Here is a 15385-nt window from a genome sequence, read left to right on the forward strand (position 1 = left end):
AGAAATCATTAGAGTGTGGTTGAATTCTGATTTCCCTCAGCCCTCTCATTCCCCCCCTGACTTACATAACTCTCGATTTATTCACAATCCTTGGGCTCATTTAGCACAGGACTTCACACGAAGGTCAGGCAATGCTTTTAACTGATCTTTTGCTAGTTTCATTTTTTCGGGAGACCACAAATCTCTAGATTATCAAATACAGGTGTTTCCCAAAAGATAAAACAGGCTACAATCACCATTTTCTTACTTGTCAGAGTGCAACCATCACATTATCTCTACAGAAAAGTGGCTCCCTAAGCCATATTTTCCAAATTAAAAAACATCCCTGTCAACCGGCAACCCCTTCTCCTGCTTTTTCATATTCACTGGCTGTTAGCAAGCTGAAGCACCATTTCCAAATATAACACAAGTTGTTTGTGGAAGAAAATGATGAAAAGCATCAGGGAAAGAGATGAGCTGAAGGATGACTCTGCTGAATTCCTTGTAAGTACCTCTGAACCAGAACTCCAGCACTGGCATGGTCAGACTCGACAGAACTGTCCCTGCCTGACGCTCCACTCAGCACACATCTCCAATTCAGTGAAAGGTGCAGATGTTCCAGCCAGAACACAGCTGGTGACAGCCACAGTCGCTCAGAGCATGTGCTCTGTGCTTCCCTACCCAAGGGCTCAGCTCTTCTCAGTAGCAAGATTTACACCACGAGGCAGCTGCCCAGGGGGTACAAAACACCTCCTCTGGAATTTTCCGGACAATGAGTCACGTTTCACCTCACCAGCAGATTTTTATCACCACCAACTGGCAAATGTAGATTTTAGGCTGTTGCAGGTAGCAGCCAGAGAGAGATCAGCACTCTCACCACTGAATTCCATCCCCCAGTGGGTAGTCAGGATGAAGGAACTCACCACAGAGTAAAGTCCTGAAGTGTGAGGTTCTTGCTGAACAACACCACAAGACTACAAGAAAGAAATATTTCTGCCTGGCAGATGTAACACAGCATTACTCTGGGATTCAAGAGAACTAAAGGGGGAGCCCCAGCTCAGATGAACATCTAGGATTAAAAGTGACATCATAAAACTCAGCACACTGAACTCATCCACTCCCTTTCAAGTTAAAGGGCACAGAAAGTAGTTGAATGCAGTATTAGTTCCACACAAGCAACCCAAAATTTTTAAGAGTTTGATCTAAGGACCTTCTGCAGGAGGTCAGACACCACATCCACAGCTCAAGGCTGCTTGAAGGGGTTCTGCTGCACCTCCTCACCACAGGCTGTGTAAGATCTTAGGTTCAAGCAGTGTCAAGCAAGAAGAGTTTAACAGCAACACATCTACATCTCTTTAGAAACCTCTCCTGTCTCTCCTGGACAAGGGAGTGTGGAAGAGGGGAAGAACTTCTGTTCTGCTCCTCCCTTCTCACTGCATATCAAATGATTTCACTCTTCAGATTCCAAGAATAAGATTAAAATTGGGTGCAAATGTTTCCTTCCTGACATTTTATATTGGGATTTTTGGCCCAGTCTAAGATTCATGCAGAAAGGTCACTGGATAATGAATTAAACACTCCCAACACAATCATCACCAATGCCACAGGCAACAGGCACAGGCTCTGGTTGCTGAGAACTCAGAGGAGCAAAGCTGGAGCAGCAGCAGCCTCCCTTCCACATCCTCTGCCTGCCCAGACCTTTGGAGAAGCTGGCTGGCAGCTGGACAGGGCACATCTCCCTTCCAAAAGGGCTGAAATTCCTGCACATGCTCCAAAGCCTACATTAGGAAGGCTTCAGCACTGCACTGGGTTAAACTGGGTGGGTTATTTTCACTCCTGTGCTCCTGTGACCATGCAGGAGGCACAGGAAAGGCTTCAGAACCCACATCCACGATTTGCCTGTAGCTTCCATATGGCCCCAATCAGCAGAGCTCCAATGACATGTGAGAGATTCAGAACAGCTCCAGCGCAGCGACAGGCACAGTGGGAACATCCAAATCTGAACAAGACTCCAAGCGCAAATTCCTGCTAGGCCCACCTAGACACCACCACCCCCTGTCCCAACTCCAGACCTAGTCCCATAATCCATGCTCACTCCATCACATCTAAGCCTGCAGCGCCCCAGGCCCTTGGGCTGTGCCTTGGGATCCACCCAGGGCTGGGACAAGGCTTTTCCCTCTTTCAAGTCTCTGGGTTTCCACACTAGTGACATACAGAGTAATACAGGGCACCCACAAGAGAGACCACACTGAGTTCCACCCCATGATGCACATCCCATATGCCAAAGGAAAGGACCAGAGGTGACAGCTACAATCCCCACCTGAGGTATGGCCCCAGCAGGGACACGAGAAGACTGGAGTGTGCCATGCATCAACCAGAGAACTCCAATGAAACCATGTTAGAGGAAGCCAGAAGCATTAACCAGGAAGGCAGTCCTGCCTGAGAGGTTAGAGAGCCTAAGTCCAAGGGATTAATAAGCATTCTCAGAGTGTGGAGAACTCGTTACCTCTGCACAGTCCTGCACAGCACAGACACCCCCATCTCTAACAGGCTCACCCGTGGAAGATGGATTACAAACTCCCAGGTCTTCAGACTACAGGCATGGGAACACGAGTGAGTTATTGAGGGGCTCAGGGCACAGCTTTCTACAGAAACGGGGTTTAGTGTCACAGGAAGAACTCGGGCTTAACACAGCAAGGTTTGGTGTGTGCTGGGTTAACCAGCACTTTGGTGTCCTAGTGAGATTTGCTAATCCCTGGGAACAGGACTAAACTGCTGGGAACAGGAATAAGGCCAGTCCTGTGGAGAAACCAGGAGTGAGCCTCTCCCATCCAGAGAACCTCTGTCACCACTTTCCATCTTCAGTGGGCCCCTTCCTGGCCTTCTAACGGCTTCTGACCCCGGTGAGCACTGACAGATCATGGCAACTGCCCCAAAACTTTAATTCTTTTAATACCAAAGCATCAGCACAATTGGAAGCTGTGCCACTCCCTGTCAGTGTGGGAAGTGAATCCTCCTCCCTCCACGTTGACCTCACACATCCACCACACACACAGCTCTAACCTGTACCAACAAGTGAGGCAGCAGCTTCCACTTGCAAACTGCCAAATTTGAAACTCAACAGTGCATTCGTTTGGATATATTAATAATGGAAAGAAAATCTAGTCTAGGAACAAAAAGAAGAAATAATTTTGTTAAAGACTGAGGTGGGAGATGAAGGTTTCAGACATGAGGGACTGGACTTACCCTGCAGTGACTTTCCCAATCCCTGGCCCAGCTTCCACCCATGTTTCTGGAGTAAGCGATGTCCAATATTATCCTGACAGACAGAACAGAGAAAACAAACCAAAAATATTCCAATAATATATTCTTCCCTTCCCGCTGACATTTAAACATGTGATGAGCAAGAGATTTTTCTACATATATATGCATGCAAAAAAATGCTACTGAAAAGGCAATATATGCCCAATAAAGGGAAAGACAAATGTCAAAAATTACTGGCTAGAATTTTTCCAGGGGGATGGGTATTGGGGACGGTCACTTTCTGATGGTGTGCTGGGCAACTTTTGTGCATCACGTTTAAAAGAAATTAAAAAATAATAAAAATAAAAAGCAATGTGGGAGAAAATAAAGTGTACCAATAAAAATTGACCAGTAAAAAGCATAAAATCAAGCTATTTATACAATCATATCCATCACCTAGACAGCACCACTTAAGATTTTTTTGGTAAAGAAAATCTACAATGTGTTTAGTCATTTTGTTTGTGTGTCAGGCTTTTATAATACTGAGTAAGTTGTAAGTGCAAGACTGCCCCACCACTAGAAACCAAAACACAATCAGAGCAAAATCCAGGCTAGACTTGATTGGGTTTTTTTTATATATGTATATATATATATAAACTAGCATGCAGCCAATATTAAACTGAAAAAAACAGTGAGGTTAGTAAAAAAAAAAAAAACAAAAAAACAACAAAACAATTAAATAAAATGAGCTCAAGCACAGACTGGGTGATGCATTTCACATGTAAACTAACAAAAATACTAAGATGTTAGAATGAAACAGGCCTAGCAATAAGTTAACAGCAAGGAACCATTAGTGCATGTAGGGGAAACAATAAGCATAATGTCTCATCTTCCTAAAAAAAAAAAGAAAACAAAACTATTTTAGAATAACTGGAAAAGTACTGACGCAGCAATTAAGTGTCAGCTTTTGGCAATGGGGCTGAGCAGGGCTCAGTGTGGAAATTGCTGTGTTTTGTGCAAGGTTTCTGCCCCCAGACAAAGAGCAGAGCACTCACAGCTCCCTGGAACCATCTCAATCTGCCAGCTTGCCCTTAGTGACCACCTCCTCAGAGAGGGACTCTTGGCTGGGACCATGTTCATCTTCTAATCACAAAAAATAAGAATTAAAATCAGATATAAACTTGTTGATTATTAATTATCATCAGGCAAACCACAATCCAACGCATCACAGAAATACCCTGAATTATAACAGGATGTGACTCCATAACACTGAGTGGTACATGGAATATTAAAAAATAATTATATCTATATGCTGCAAGTTTCTTTAATTTAATTAATTTAATTTAATTACAGTCATCAACAGAAACCAGAGTAGGTTTTGTCACTCCACAGTGAAGAAAATGACCACAGGGTTTGCACAACTTTGGTAAATCAGCTTGAAAGGCACAAACTTCCCAAAGATATTGGCTGCATGGACACATTTTTCCTCAAAAAGATGTTATCATGTACAAATTTTGGATTTTTTTTCTGATATCCTAGTAAAGTCAAACATTTTGTATTCCTGTATTTCCCAAGGAATAATATGCATTTTCCCCAGACTATCAGCTCTGCTCCAGGACATAATTAGGACTACATGGGGGAAAAAAATTAAACCAGGAGGCATAAGGAAACTTCTGGGTATAAAAAGTTAAATGCAAAAAAAACCCTAAAAAACCAAGGATGGATCCCCACCACAAGCACCATGGAGAAGGCTGTCTGTTGGGAAGAGAGGAAAACTTACCTGCAGGCATACCTGGGCAGGCCAATCCCAATGGCCACAGAGTGCCCCATCCTGGCAGAGAGGGGCTGCAGCTTGGGATGTGTTTGGGATGTGGCACTAATTGCCCTACCCTGACAAAGGAGCATTGAATCTAAAAGCCGGTGCTGACAAAAATGGCTGCGTTTTCCAAAAAGAAAAAAAAAAATCCAAAGGACAAGGAGTACTTTGCAGTCTTGGCCAAGTGGAGATGAGACATTGTGCTGACTGTGTGTGTTATGAATGCACTAAAATAAAGACAGATGAAGCAGAACGCTATTCCAAAAGCAGTGCAAGTGGAGTGAAAGCATTTCCATACGAACCTGGCTTTAAAAACTGGGCTGTCAAAAGAACAGTTAAATGTAACACAAAGTAAGAAACTGTCCAATCACTAATGGTAGTTTTTTTCTTTTGCTTTGTTTTCAATTCACTGCTTGCAAGTAATGTATTTATTAAAGAAGAGTGAAAGCATAAAATAAATTCAACAAGTCAAGACCAGCTGGGAGATTCAAGAGCGGTGTGTTGTGACTGACAGTGAAGGGGGAAACAAATGTTAAAGGGAAAAAGAAAAATTTAGAAAGGTTATACACATTAGCACCACTTTTACAGACCCACTCAAGAGGATGGTCCCAAGTTGTTTGACATAAATTGGAATTATGCCTGAACACTGCCCTGTCTCAGTTCCCAGGAAGGAGTTGTCTCCCCCACCCCAGACTTTTCTATTTGTTTGTTTATGCAGTGGAACTACTCCCTAATTTTAGATCCTACTCAATTGAAATGGAGCATCTTCTGTTGCACTGAATAAGGAGAACAACTCCAATAATTTAAAATTAACATTTGAGTTGAGACCTGGCCATCACTTTGCTCTTTTCTGGCCATGTTCAGCTCCTCCTTCCTTTTCCAGTGGCTAACCCAGACTTCTGATGGAGGCAGACTGAAAGAACTGCTCCTTCAGTGCAAATGCTGCCCTAAAAATTAAATTATGGAAGGCCAGGCTAGCTTGATCCCATGTGAGAGCCAGTCTGCAGAGCCTAGGGAGTAGCCAGGGACAGTGAAACCAAAATGAAATGGGACAACAAATGTTGCAACAGCAGACAGCTTTCGTTTTTTAAGTGCATTTTTAAGTGAAAATTCTGTAAAAGAACAGCTACTTTCACATAGAAAAGATGGGGCTTTTCACAGCAAGCTTCCTGCCCATGTCAAGAGCTGTCATTCCTTTTGAACAGACTATGCTCACACTGAAGTAGTTTTCCCACAGAAGAGCTGCAGTGATACACAGAAACACCACAGCCCTAGGAGGACACCTCTCATTTCTCAGCAGAGGGCTGGCAAGAGTCTCCTCACTTTCTTTCTCTGCCATTTGGGAGCTCCTTGTGTTACAGCCACAATAAAATTTATTGAGGCAGCCAAAGTAAGTCTCCCAAAAGGTGTCTGGGTGAGCAAGGGAGCTCTCCTGGACCATGTGGGCACAGGCTGTGGGATGCTCCATGGAGAGAAGGGAGAAGGGCTTGGCAGCTCTGGGTGGTACAATGCTAGCTCTGGAGCTGGGCAGCACTAATGGAGAGCTCAGCTCTAATGACAAAGCAGAACTTTTCCAAATGTATAGGAAATGCAAGGCCTTGGGTCCACCAGACCTTCACAGAGCTGGATAAGCTGCTTTGGAAAAACCTCATCCCAAGTTGACTGGGCTCCACCAGCTCTTAACTGCCCTTCCCAATTCCCCATCCTGTGGCCTGACAAGATGCCCTTGCTTGCTTTCCATGGGGATCAATGTTTCCTGAGCAGGATATCCCCAGCACAAATTTCTGATAAAGGTCCTGGCCAATTTAGAAAAAAATTGCTTACAATTAAGAGATGGGTAGAAGAAGCTCAAGGATTTGATGATGCCTGTGAGATGTAAACCACACCACCAGTTTTGCCTAGCACAGGTTTTCCATGAGATCCCCACGATCCCATCGCTCATCCTGGCATGGGCAGGAACCATTCCTCTCTTGAGTGGATTGTAAGCTGTGCTGACTGTGTATGGAGGAATCTATAAGCAAGGATCAGATGCTACTGGGTGAACCCATGCAAACAAGAGGTTGAAAAGATTCCCAAAACAAAACCTAGAGCTCACTACAGATGACACAATGAAGACCAGAGAGAAAAGCCAAATAGTAATGCTACACCATTCAGCTTCCAGAAGCACATTATTTATAGCGCTGTCCACATATGGCTGCTGCTAAATGTCAAATCAGCAGCCTCATCAAATGACACTTTGGAACTAGTGGAGTCCACAGATCCGTACAGATTTCCAGTGCCACAGCCCTGGCTCCGACTCAGCCAGGCTGCCACAGCCCCTGGTGTCCAAGCACCACCGACTGCAGCCTGACACGGGGGGCTCCAGGCGCTCCTCGTGGCACCGAGCAGCATTAGAGAGAGGGGGAAAGGACATTTGTTAGTTAGGACAAGGACAAACTAACAAGCTCCAGGGTAAGTGGGTGATTCCCAGTCTGGCCTCCAACCTGCAGTGGTGACGGCGTGGGTCGACCCCTGACACTGCCTGCACGGGGCCAGGGCTGCTCCTGGGGGGCTCTAAGGGTCTAGCGCTGTCTCCTACTCCATCTGCACTGCTGGGACGAGGAAAACCAGGAATTCACAGCAAAGAGACTCAATAAACAAGTAGAGGTAAGGAATTAACGTGAAGAAAATCGGGATTCTATTAAAGCTGCAATAATTTGTGACTTTCCGTTCAAGTACCTGAACTCAGTGCACTCAAAATGCCCCAAAACAAATGCATGCAGCTTCTTTAATTTAGAAAAAAAGGATGAAGTACTCTGATTTTTCAAGGACACCAGTGATTGCACTGACATGAACAGCCAGTGTAAGTGCAGCATCTTTCAAAGCACAACAAGAAAAAATGTTGTGGGGGGAAAAAAATATAAGTATTTGTAGCTCTGAAGAGTCCATTGATATAAAATACTTTCTTCAATTTAGTAATGGAAAACAGCTGGCACTCGTTCAGGCCACGTCCATCCCTAGATCCTGGCAGCTCTGTTTTCCATAAATGTACTCTGGTTAGTCGCATGTTTCAGTCCAGACATCTTTGGCCTAAACAAGCTGTACACAGCAGGATTTCCACAGGAACACCACCACCAGTAGGCTAACTGAGGACACGTTTCAACAATTGTAATGATCTGTAGACTCCCAAACCTATTTTTCCAGCCACCTTTGAGTTGCATGCTGTAGCAGTACAGTCAGCACCTCTCAACAGATAATGCTGCAGAGATGGATGTCACATCAGTGGGGCCTGTCACAGGGACATGGCACAGGAAACCCTACCCCCATCTCCAAACACCTGCAGGCTTTGGAGCATCTTCCTGTCACTAAGATGTGGGAAGCTGCAAGGAGCACGTTTATGAGAATATACTTAATCCACTCTTCATTCTGAAGAACAACACTTTAACCGGGAAGGGCTTTGATCTACCACAGTTATAAACACAGGATGCTCTTCACCCAAACTGCTCCCATACCACGAAGCACAGGCTCACTCATGACTGTGAACAGATTCTTTGGAAAAGGCCAGTTGGATTGCTAACAGAACCTGTTAAGGATTAAAACCCAATTTGTTAATATTGAAAATACTTAGATGTGTGGTAGTTCTAAAACACAGATTTGCCTTTCCTCCTTCCCTTTCAACTTTGGTTCTGGGTGAGCAAACAGCATAAAACAGAAGGAAAAAAAAGCCAAAAAAGCAGAATGAACATTCCTTTCCTAGTGAAATATCTTGCAGGGGAGGTGCCCCACTGGCCCTTCTGGTAATGTGTGTAATTTGCCAATTTGAAGAGCACACTGATCATTAGTAGTGTGGAAGCAAAATCACCTCCACAGGTGTCAGGAAACACAACAAAGTAATTCCTGCTTCCCAGATGGGGAATTTTAAGAATCAACAACGTATTTGTACAAAGACCTTGTGAAACCTCAGAAGTGACCAGTTGGTCTCTGACTGCAGTTTCTGACACTATGCTTGTTCAGGAAGTCAAAACCCTACCCTGTGCAGCTTTAAAATCCTGACATGGACACTGGCACAGCTGCCCTGGGAAGTGCTGGAGTCACCATCCCTGGAAAGGCTCACAGGCCATGGGGCTGTGACATTTGGGGACGTGGGTTAGGGGTGGCCTTGGCAGTGCTGCGGGATTGGTTGGACTCAATGAGCTTAGAGGGCTTTTCCAACCTTAATGATTCTGTGATTTTCTTATTTCAGGAAAAAAGAAGAGTGCAACAAACTTGATTTTAAAGAACAATTTGAGGCTTTAACGCTTTCTCCTCCCAAAATAAGCCATTCTCTCGTCCTCTTCATCCAACTGTTTTAATTAGGTTGAACTGTACCTACCAAGGAGTTGTAAAGATTAAAAATGTCCTGACATACATGAATAAAATATTGAAGCCATAATTTAATTTATTTTTTCTGCTGCAGTTCAGCATTAATCAAACTGCACAAAGCATTGCTCCTGTGGATGATGAGAGCTGCACAGTGAGCCCATGTGTGCCCAGGGTACCTGCTCATGCTTTACACACTTCCATAGGCATAGATCCCTCTGGAACACTGGAAATGTAATCTGTGACCTCTTCTATTCCTCTCTTTGGGAAAGCACTTTTGGAAATCAGGTAAGCAGTCTAGTCTGTAAGTTGCATTTGAATTATTTTGAAATGCTAATTTCCAGTGTGGCCCAGAGTAGGCTACCAACACATATTTCCCATTATATTTCCATCCAGCTTGACATTTTAATTCAAATCTCCATGTCCCAAGGTAAGACTGAAGTATTCAGGAGAACAGTGAATACCAATTCCCATCTCTGCAGCATTATCTCATGCGTCATCAATTACTGCCATGCCTAAATCTAGCATCATGCCAGCACATTAAGACAGTAGGTACTATATGCAGTGTTCACTGGACCAGAAGAACAGAAATAAGAAGGGGAAAGGAAACCCTAGAGAAGAAATTAAAAAAGGCAGACCGTGCAATACAAACCAGATCATGGCTGCTTAGCTAATATGGGCCAACTGCTGCGGAAGAAAAATGTCGAACACCCCAAGTTGTGTAAATTTTTGGTAAACATCTAACACATACACACAAACACACACAACACCAACCTACACACCAACAAAAATATAGAGTGGGCTTTGGCTAACACTGGTACTTCTAGGGGCTGACTAAGGTGGAGAAACTTCAACAGAACTTCAATTAATAGGCAAAAGCAACACTTGACAAGTACTTTCTTAACAAAAATCTAGACTTAATCAGAACACCAGTAAGTGTCCCTTGATTATTCACTACAAGTTTTCTTGTTTGTGCAGGAAACTGCAAATGAAATTTAGCTAAAGCTAAATGCCAAACATGGGTCCAGTTTAGGCTGAACAAGCTGCTGTGCCTAAAACCAGCAGAAAGTGCTTTGCAAAGAGGAAAATTAAAAAGCTCCAAAAAGCTTAAAAATTTAAAACTAAACAAAACCTACTTTTTCCCCTCTTACAGCAGGAGTCTTCACACTTAACTCAAGGTAAAGCAACTTTAGAGAAAGGCTCAGGGCAGTTTCAGCTCATTGGGGAAGGACTGCTGGACTAACACTGATCCCTCTTTCCAAACTGCCAGATGTCATTCTAACACTTTAAACACACCAGTACTTTTCCAAAAATATAAACTAAAAAGGATCAAAATATATTTTACTATACTATTCCATCAGATTCACATTTAAATTAAACTGATTCTTCAAAGAAAAATATAAAAACTTAAAATAAATATCTATGAACGAATGTATTATTTTAAATAACTCCTGAAATATCATGTTGAACTCAAATTTCAGGTTTTAATTTTAGGACCTCTTCAAGATTAAATCCCAGGCCCACTTAAGGTCAGCATGCAGTTTACCTCCAATTACCCCTGACGGCCAACAAGGTGCCCCTGCTATCAGATTTGACTGCATTCACATCAAGGACCATCCGAGCACGGCCTAATTGCGGGGGAACGATGCTGATCGGGGGGGGCCTTACCGATTCGATGGGCTTGTCTAGAGACGCCTGCTCTATCTCCAGGTGCCCCTCTTCATACTGATCAAAGTGATTGCCCTGCAAGAGAAAACCAGGGTCAGCTCCACAGCACAGCACACACCTCCAACAGTTTCGTGTCCAGACAGGTTTGGTTACAGTGTTATATTTCATACCATTTTGCTAACAAATGAATTTGTTAAATACAAGGTCCATTTAGTGTATCTGCTATAAGGACAAAAAACCCCCTAAAAACTAAGTCAATTTGAAGACAGTCATTAACTATTAAAGTTGGCAAAATACCAAACATTTACAATGACAATACTTCTGGATGTTTTCCCTTAGAAAGAAAACACTGAGCATGCACACCAGTGCCAGCATGGAAACCACACACGACAAGGAGCAGCAGGAATGGATGTCCCCAGCACTAGAAAGCTTTACTGGCACCAGGGATTTGCTTGAGGGATACATGTGATTTCACACACCTCAAGCCAACAAAGCCCCACAGTGGTACCAAAGGAATCCTGTCCCTGTGCCCACACTGCTCATCCATGGTGTGGAGCAGCCCTTCCTACAAATCTGAACCATGATGTGTCCATGGAAGTGATCCCCCAATACATCACAAACCCTTCAGTCCTGACTCCAAGCAGTCCCCCTGCCAGCTGGCCACCATCCTCCTAGGAAAAATTGCATCTTCCCATGTTTTTGGGTGGATACTGAGCATTCAGGTTCCTGAGCTAGGAAGGCAATGGCAATCTCCGTTCTCCAGAACAAGTGCTGGTGCTGAAGTACACCAGTGAAGAGCCATTTCAGGAAAAAAAACCACCTCTACTGCAGCTCTGCCATAATTTGAGGTTTCTGAAACCTCAAATTCCTGAGATTTCAAACATGGTAAACCATTTTTAGTTGTTCAATAGCTCCATGATGCAACACATCCACTATCACTAGCACAGACTTGGAAAGAAAACACTCAGACTTTCCAGCTGCAAACTCAGAAGTAAAAGAGGTGAGATTCCTGCAGCTGGGATGAGAACAGAAGCCACTGGAAGTGGTAGTTTCAGTGGGCTCTCCTACATTCCCAGGCCCTGCTCAGTGTCAAAGGAACCCCAGGAAGTGACAGGCCTTGGCTGTCACCCCCCACACCGCCTCAGGCCCTGCAGTGCCACTGGAACCTCTGGCTGCTCTGTGCACTCCAAACCCCTGGCAGGTTCTATTTGCATCCCAGCTCCACAATCCCTTGGAGCAGGAATACACAGCACTGCTGCCAAGAGAAACATGTTGTCACCCTCCTCCTTCCACCAATACCAACTTTTCCTTCTGCAAGAATTTTAATGGAAGCCAGCACATGAAAGAGCAAACTGCAGTTGTAACAGACTGACAGTTGGAATATTACAAGCCAGGCACAAGCCTCCAAAAATCCTCTGGAAGGAGTATTCCTATGCAGCAATGCAAATCTGCAAGGGAACATCTTGACTAAAACCTGCTGCCAAGAAAAGGTGCTTTGATGCTGGTGCCTCAATTTCCAGCCCATCCATCATCTGCAGGCCCTGGTGGTAAATTCACCCTGGCCATCCTCTGCTCCCAGGGGTTGTCTTTCCCATGGCCTCTCCAGAGTGAATTTGGGGTTTAATCTGCAGGCAGCAATCCACTCCCACTCTTTTTTTTTTTTTTTTTGGACAGCCTTCAAGGAGCAAGCTGAAGGCAAACTTACTATGCACAAGCAGTCATTGAGCTGCTTTGGAAGGCTAACAATGCTCAGAGACAGCGTGGTGTGGATGCACAGACTTTGTGTGTGAGGAGTCCAGCGGCCCTCAACAAAACACACCATAAACCTGTCTCAGCGGTTCAGGGACAGCCCAGCCTCCCAAAAAATAGTGCACAAGAGAACCAGTGCAGTCAGGCGTGCACATGCTGCCAACACTGGCAAAAACACATTGCTAAACTTCATCTATTAAAACATTAAACCCACATATTGTTCAGCTAACCAACAGCTGAAACTCTCTCAGCACAAACCCAGACACATCCCTGTGCCTCCTTTCCCCCACTGCCTGCAGGGAGCTCAGCACGCACCACTAAATTACCTACCTGGAACAGCTAAATACTCCTTCCCACTCCCCAGCTCCTCTGGTGGGCTGCCTGCCAAGGCACTGAAAGCTGTTTTTCCAAGGCAAGGGTCAATCGCAGTTCGAGGGCAGCACGCCTTGCTGCTCTGAGGTTTCACAAGTCACTTTTTCGGTGCTTCAAACATCTCCTCCCTGAAACTATTAAAAAGGCTGAGCACACCCTGTGCCACGGCCAGAGAATCAGAGAGCAAACAAACCTTTAAGTTCTGGTGACCCCACCACTACCCACTCCATGTATTTTGGGGGTTATTTTATATATTCATATTCTTTGGAGTTTATTATGTCCTTGATCTCTAACTTGTTCCTGGTCCAAACAGCTGCAATACTAAAACTGGAGCTTCCCAGGGAGGCAGGTGCTGCCTGTCAGCTGGAAGTCCTGGGCATAAAAAGGCCATGGAGCACAGTGAACAGGCCCCTTGGGAATGCTGCCAGCCTGCTCCTGGGTCCAGAGGGTGTTCCAGGCTTGGAGATTCAACGCTTCAAAATAACAAAGTGTCCAAACGGAGCTGAAATCAATACTCATCACAGAAACTGTTTGTTTTTTATCAATATTTAGAATAAAAGACGAAGGGAAAATTCCTTTCCACGATAAAGCAGCTTATCCTGGAAAAAGGCAAGGAGACAATCCAATGGTTACTGTGAGGTTGGATTTATGGGGGTTCAGGCCAGTGATATTTAATCAGGCAAGAGAAAAATGGTTCTATGGCTATAGCCACAACAATGCTGCTTGCCTTAACGTTGATCCCAGGCCTTTTGGAGGCAACACAGTCCCTTTGCTTCTTCATCCCTGGAACTGGCTAAGGAACAAGTTGGGGGCAATTTCATCTGTTTCCCTCTTTTCCCATCTTACAACCTGGAGCATCAAATGGATCCATTAAACACTTCTGTTTTGCTGTACCTTAAGACAATTAATCAGAAGGACACAAAATACTTTAACACTTAAATCCAACAACTAATTAAACCCTAAATGCTGAGATGTTGAGAACACATTTCTGGCAAACACAAACCCCAAGCACTGACCATGTTTCAGTATGATTTTAAAGTGTGTCTTCTGCATACTAGAGGGATGCTTCCCACTTCAGAGGAAACTTTTATGTGAAAAGAAGGATTCAGTTCCTTGGATTCAACCCCATAGATACTAGGACATGAAATAACAGCTGCATAAAACCCAGGACTGCTCAAAACCCATTCACAAATCTTCCTGTATGACTGTAACAGAGATGCAGTAAATTCCCAGCCCTGGGAGCTAATGGCAAAGCTTCCACCTGCTTCTGTGGACAAGGATTTTGGGGCTGACAGCAGCACCCTCCTCCCCCTCATCCTCTGCCCCTCCATTTTACAGCTGTTTGTATCAGGGTCTTTCACTTCTGCTTTGTGAAACAAGATATGTTGAACTGTCCCTTTCTCACAGACACTACTCCATCCACCCTGGAACAGCAGAGCAAGTAAGATGAGAGGCTTCCACTTAAGCAGCATTTATTGCTCTCACTTTGTGCTACACTGAGTGCTCCAACACTGGTGCTTCCCTAGAACCACACTGAAATTCAATATATTTTCCTATTTCATGAGAAGCAAGGACAAGCCTCCAGCATGCAAACACTCCTCATTAACACACCACACACACCACTTGGCTTCCTAGTGCATTCATCTCCAGGAGCCAACATGTTTGTGCCCTGTAATTTTTGTGTAATATCATCTGAACTTCGGCTCTCTATGCACTCTGGTTACTCACAGTCACATGCTCTCTCCTCCACTTTCCCATTGTCTGATCTTTGCTCGGAGCTCTTGGCCAAACCTTCTCAGAGCCCTCACACACTGAATATGGCATTTGAAAGATCAACTTCCATGCAGGATTTCAACTTTTGTTCTCCCTTTTTTAGACTGTAAATACTTTGGAGCCCTGGTCCAACAAATGCCATTTTGTCCCAGATCATACCGAGTGGAGTTACTGCATTTCCTGGGACAATTTAAGTTAACAGCTCAGGGGAAGAGCATTGCTGCTTCTTTCCTACTTACAAGGTCCCAAACATTGTGGCAGTGAAACCAAACTCAGTCAGCATCATAAAAAAAATTTAAGAACTTAATTACACTTTCATCCCAAAATCCTTAGTGACAAGAACTGCTGCCAATAAATCACTCAATGCAAGTGAAATGAATTGTTGATTAAAGTCCATTTATCACAGTTTAGTACCACAGAATTCACTGCCTCTACATGAAGCACCTC

At 44.2% G+C, this 15385-nt stretch overlaps 1 protein-coding gene across 9 annotated transcripts in view; it reads right to left on the bottom strand.

The window, feature by feature from the left end:
• GPATCH8 (G-patch domain containing 8) overlaps positions 1-15385 on the bottom strand; it is a 54544-nt gene that overhangs the window by 28038 nt on the left and 11121 nt on the right. For 2 of the 9 annotated variants that reach the window (XM_088179799.1, XM_088179801.1), the window contains exons 2-5: positions 11045-11119; positions 10029-10063; positions 5341-5358; positions 3226-3298 (exon numbers count right to left, since the gene is read on the bottom strand). Coding sequence is in view for 2 of the 9 variants with exons in the window: in XM_088179793.1 (XP_088035919.1) it covers positions 3226-3298; positions 11045-11119 (148 nt within the window). In the remaining 7 variants the exon portion in view is untranslated. The other 7 variants (XM_088179798.1, XM_088179800.1, XM_088179793.1 and 4 more) reach the window with 4 other exon arrangements.

The sequence above is a fragment of the Sturnus vulgaris genome, chromosome 27 (assembly GCF_052056855.1).
Source record: "Sturnus vulgaris isolate bStuVul1 chromosome 27, bStuVul1.hap1, whole genome shotgun sequence".
Classification (NCBI taxonomy): domain Eukaryota; kingdom Metazoa; phylum Chordata; class Aves; order Passeriformes; family Sturnidae; genus Sturnus; species Sturnus vulgaris.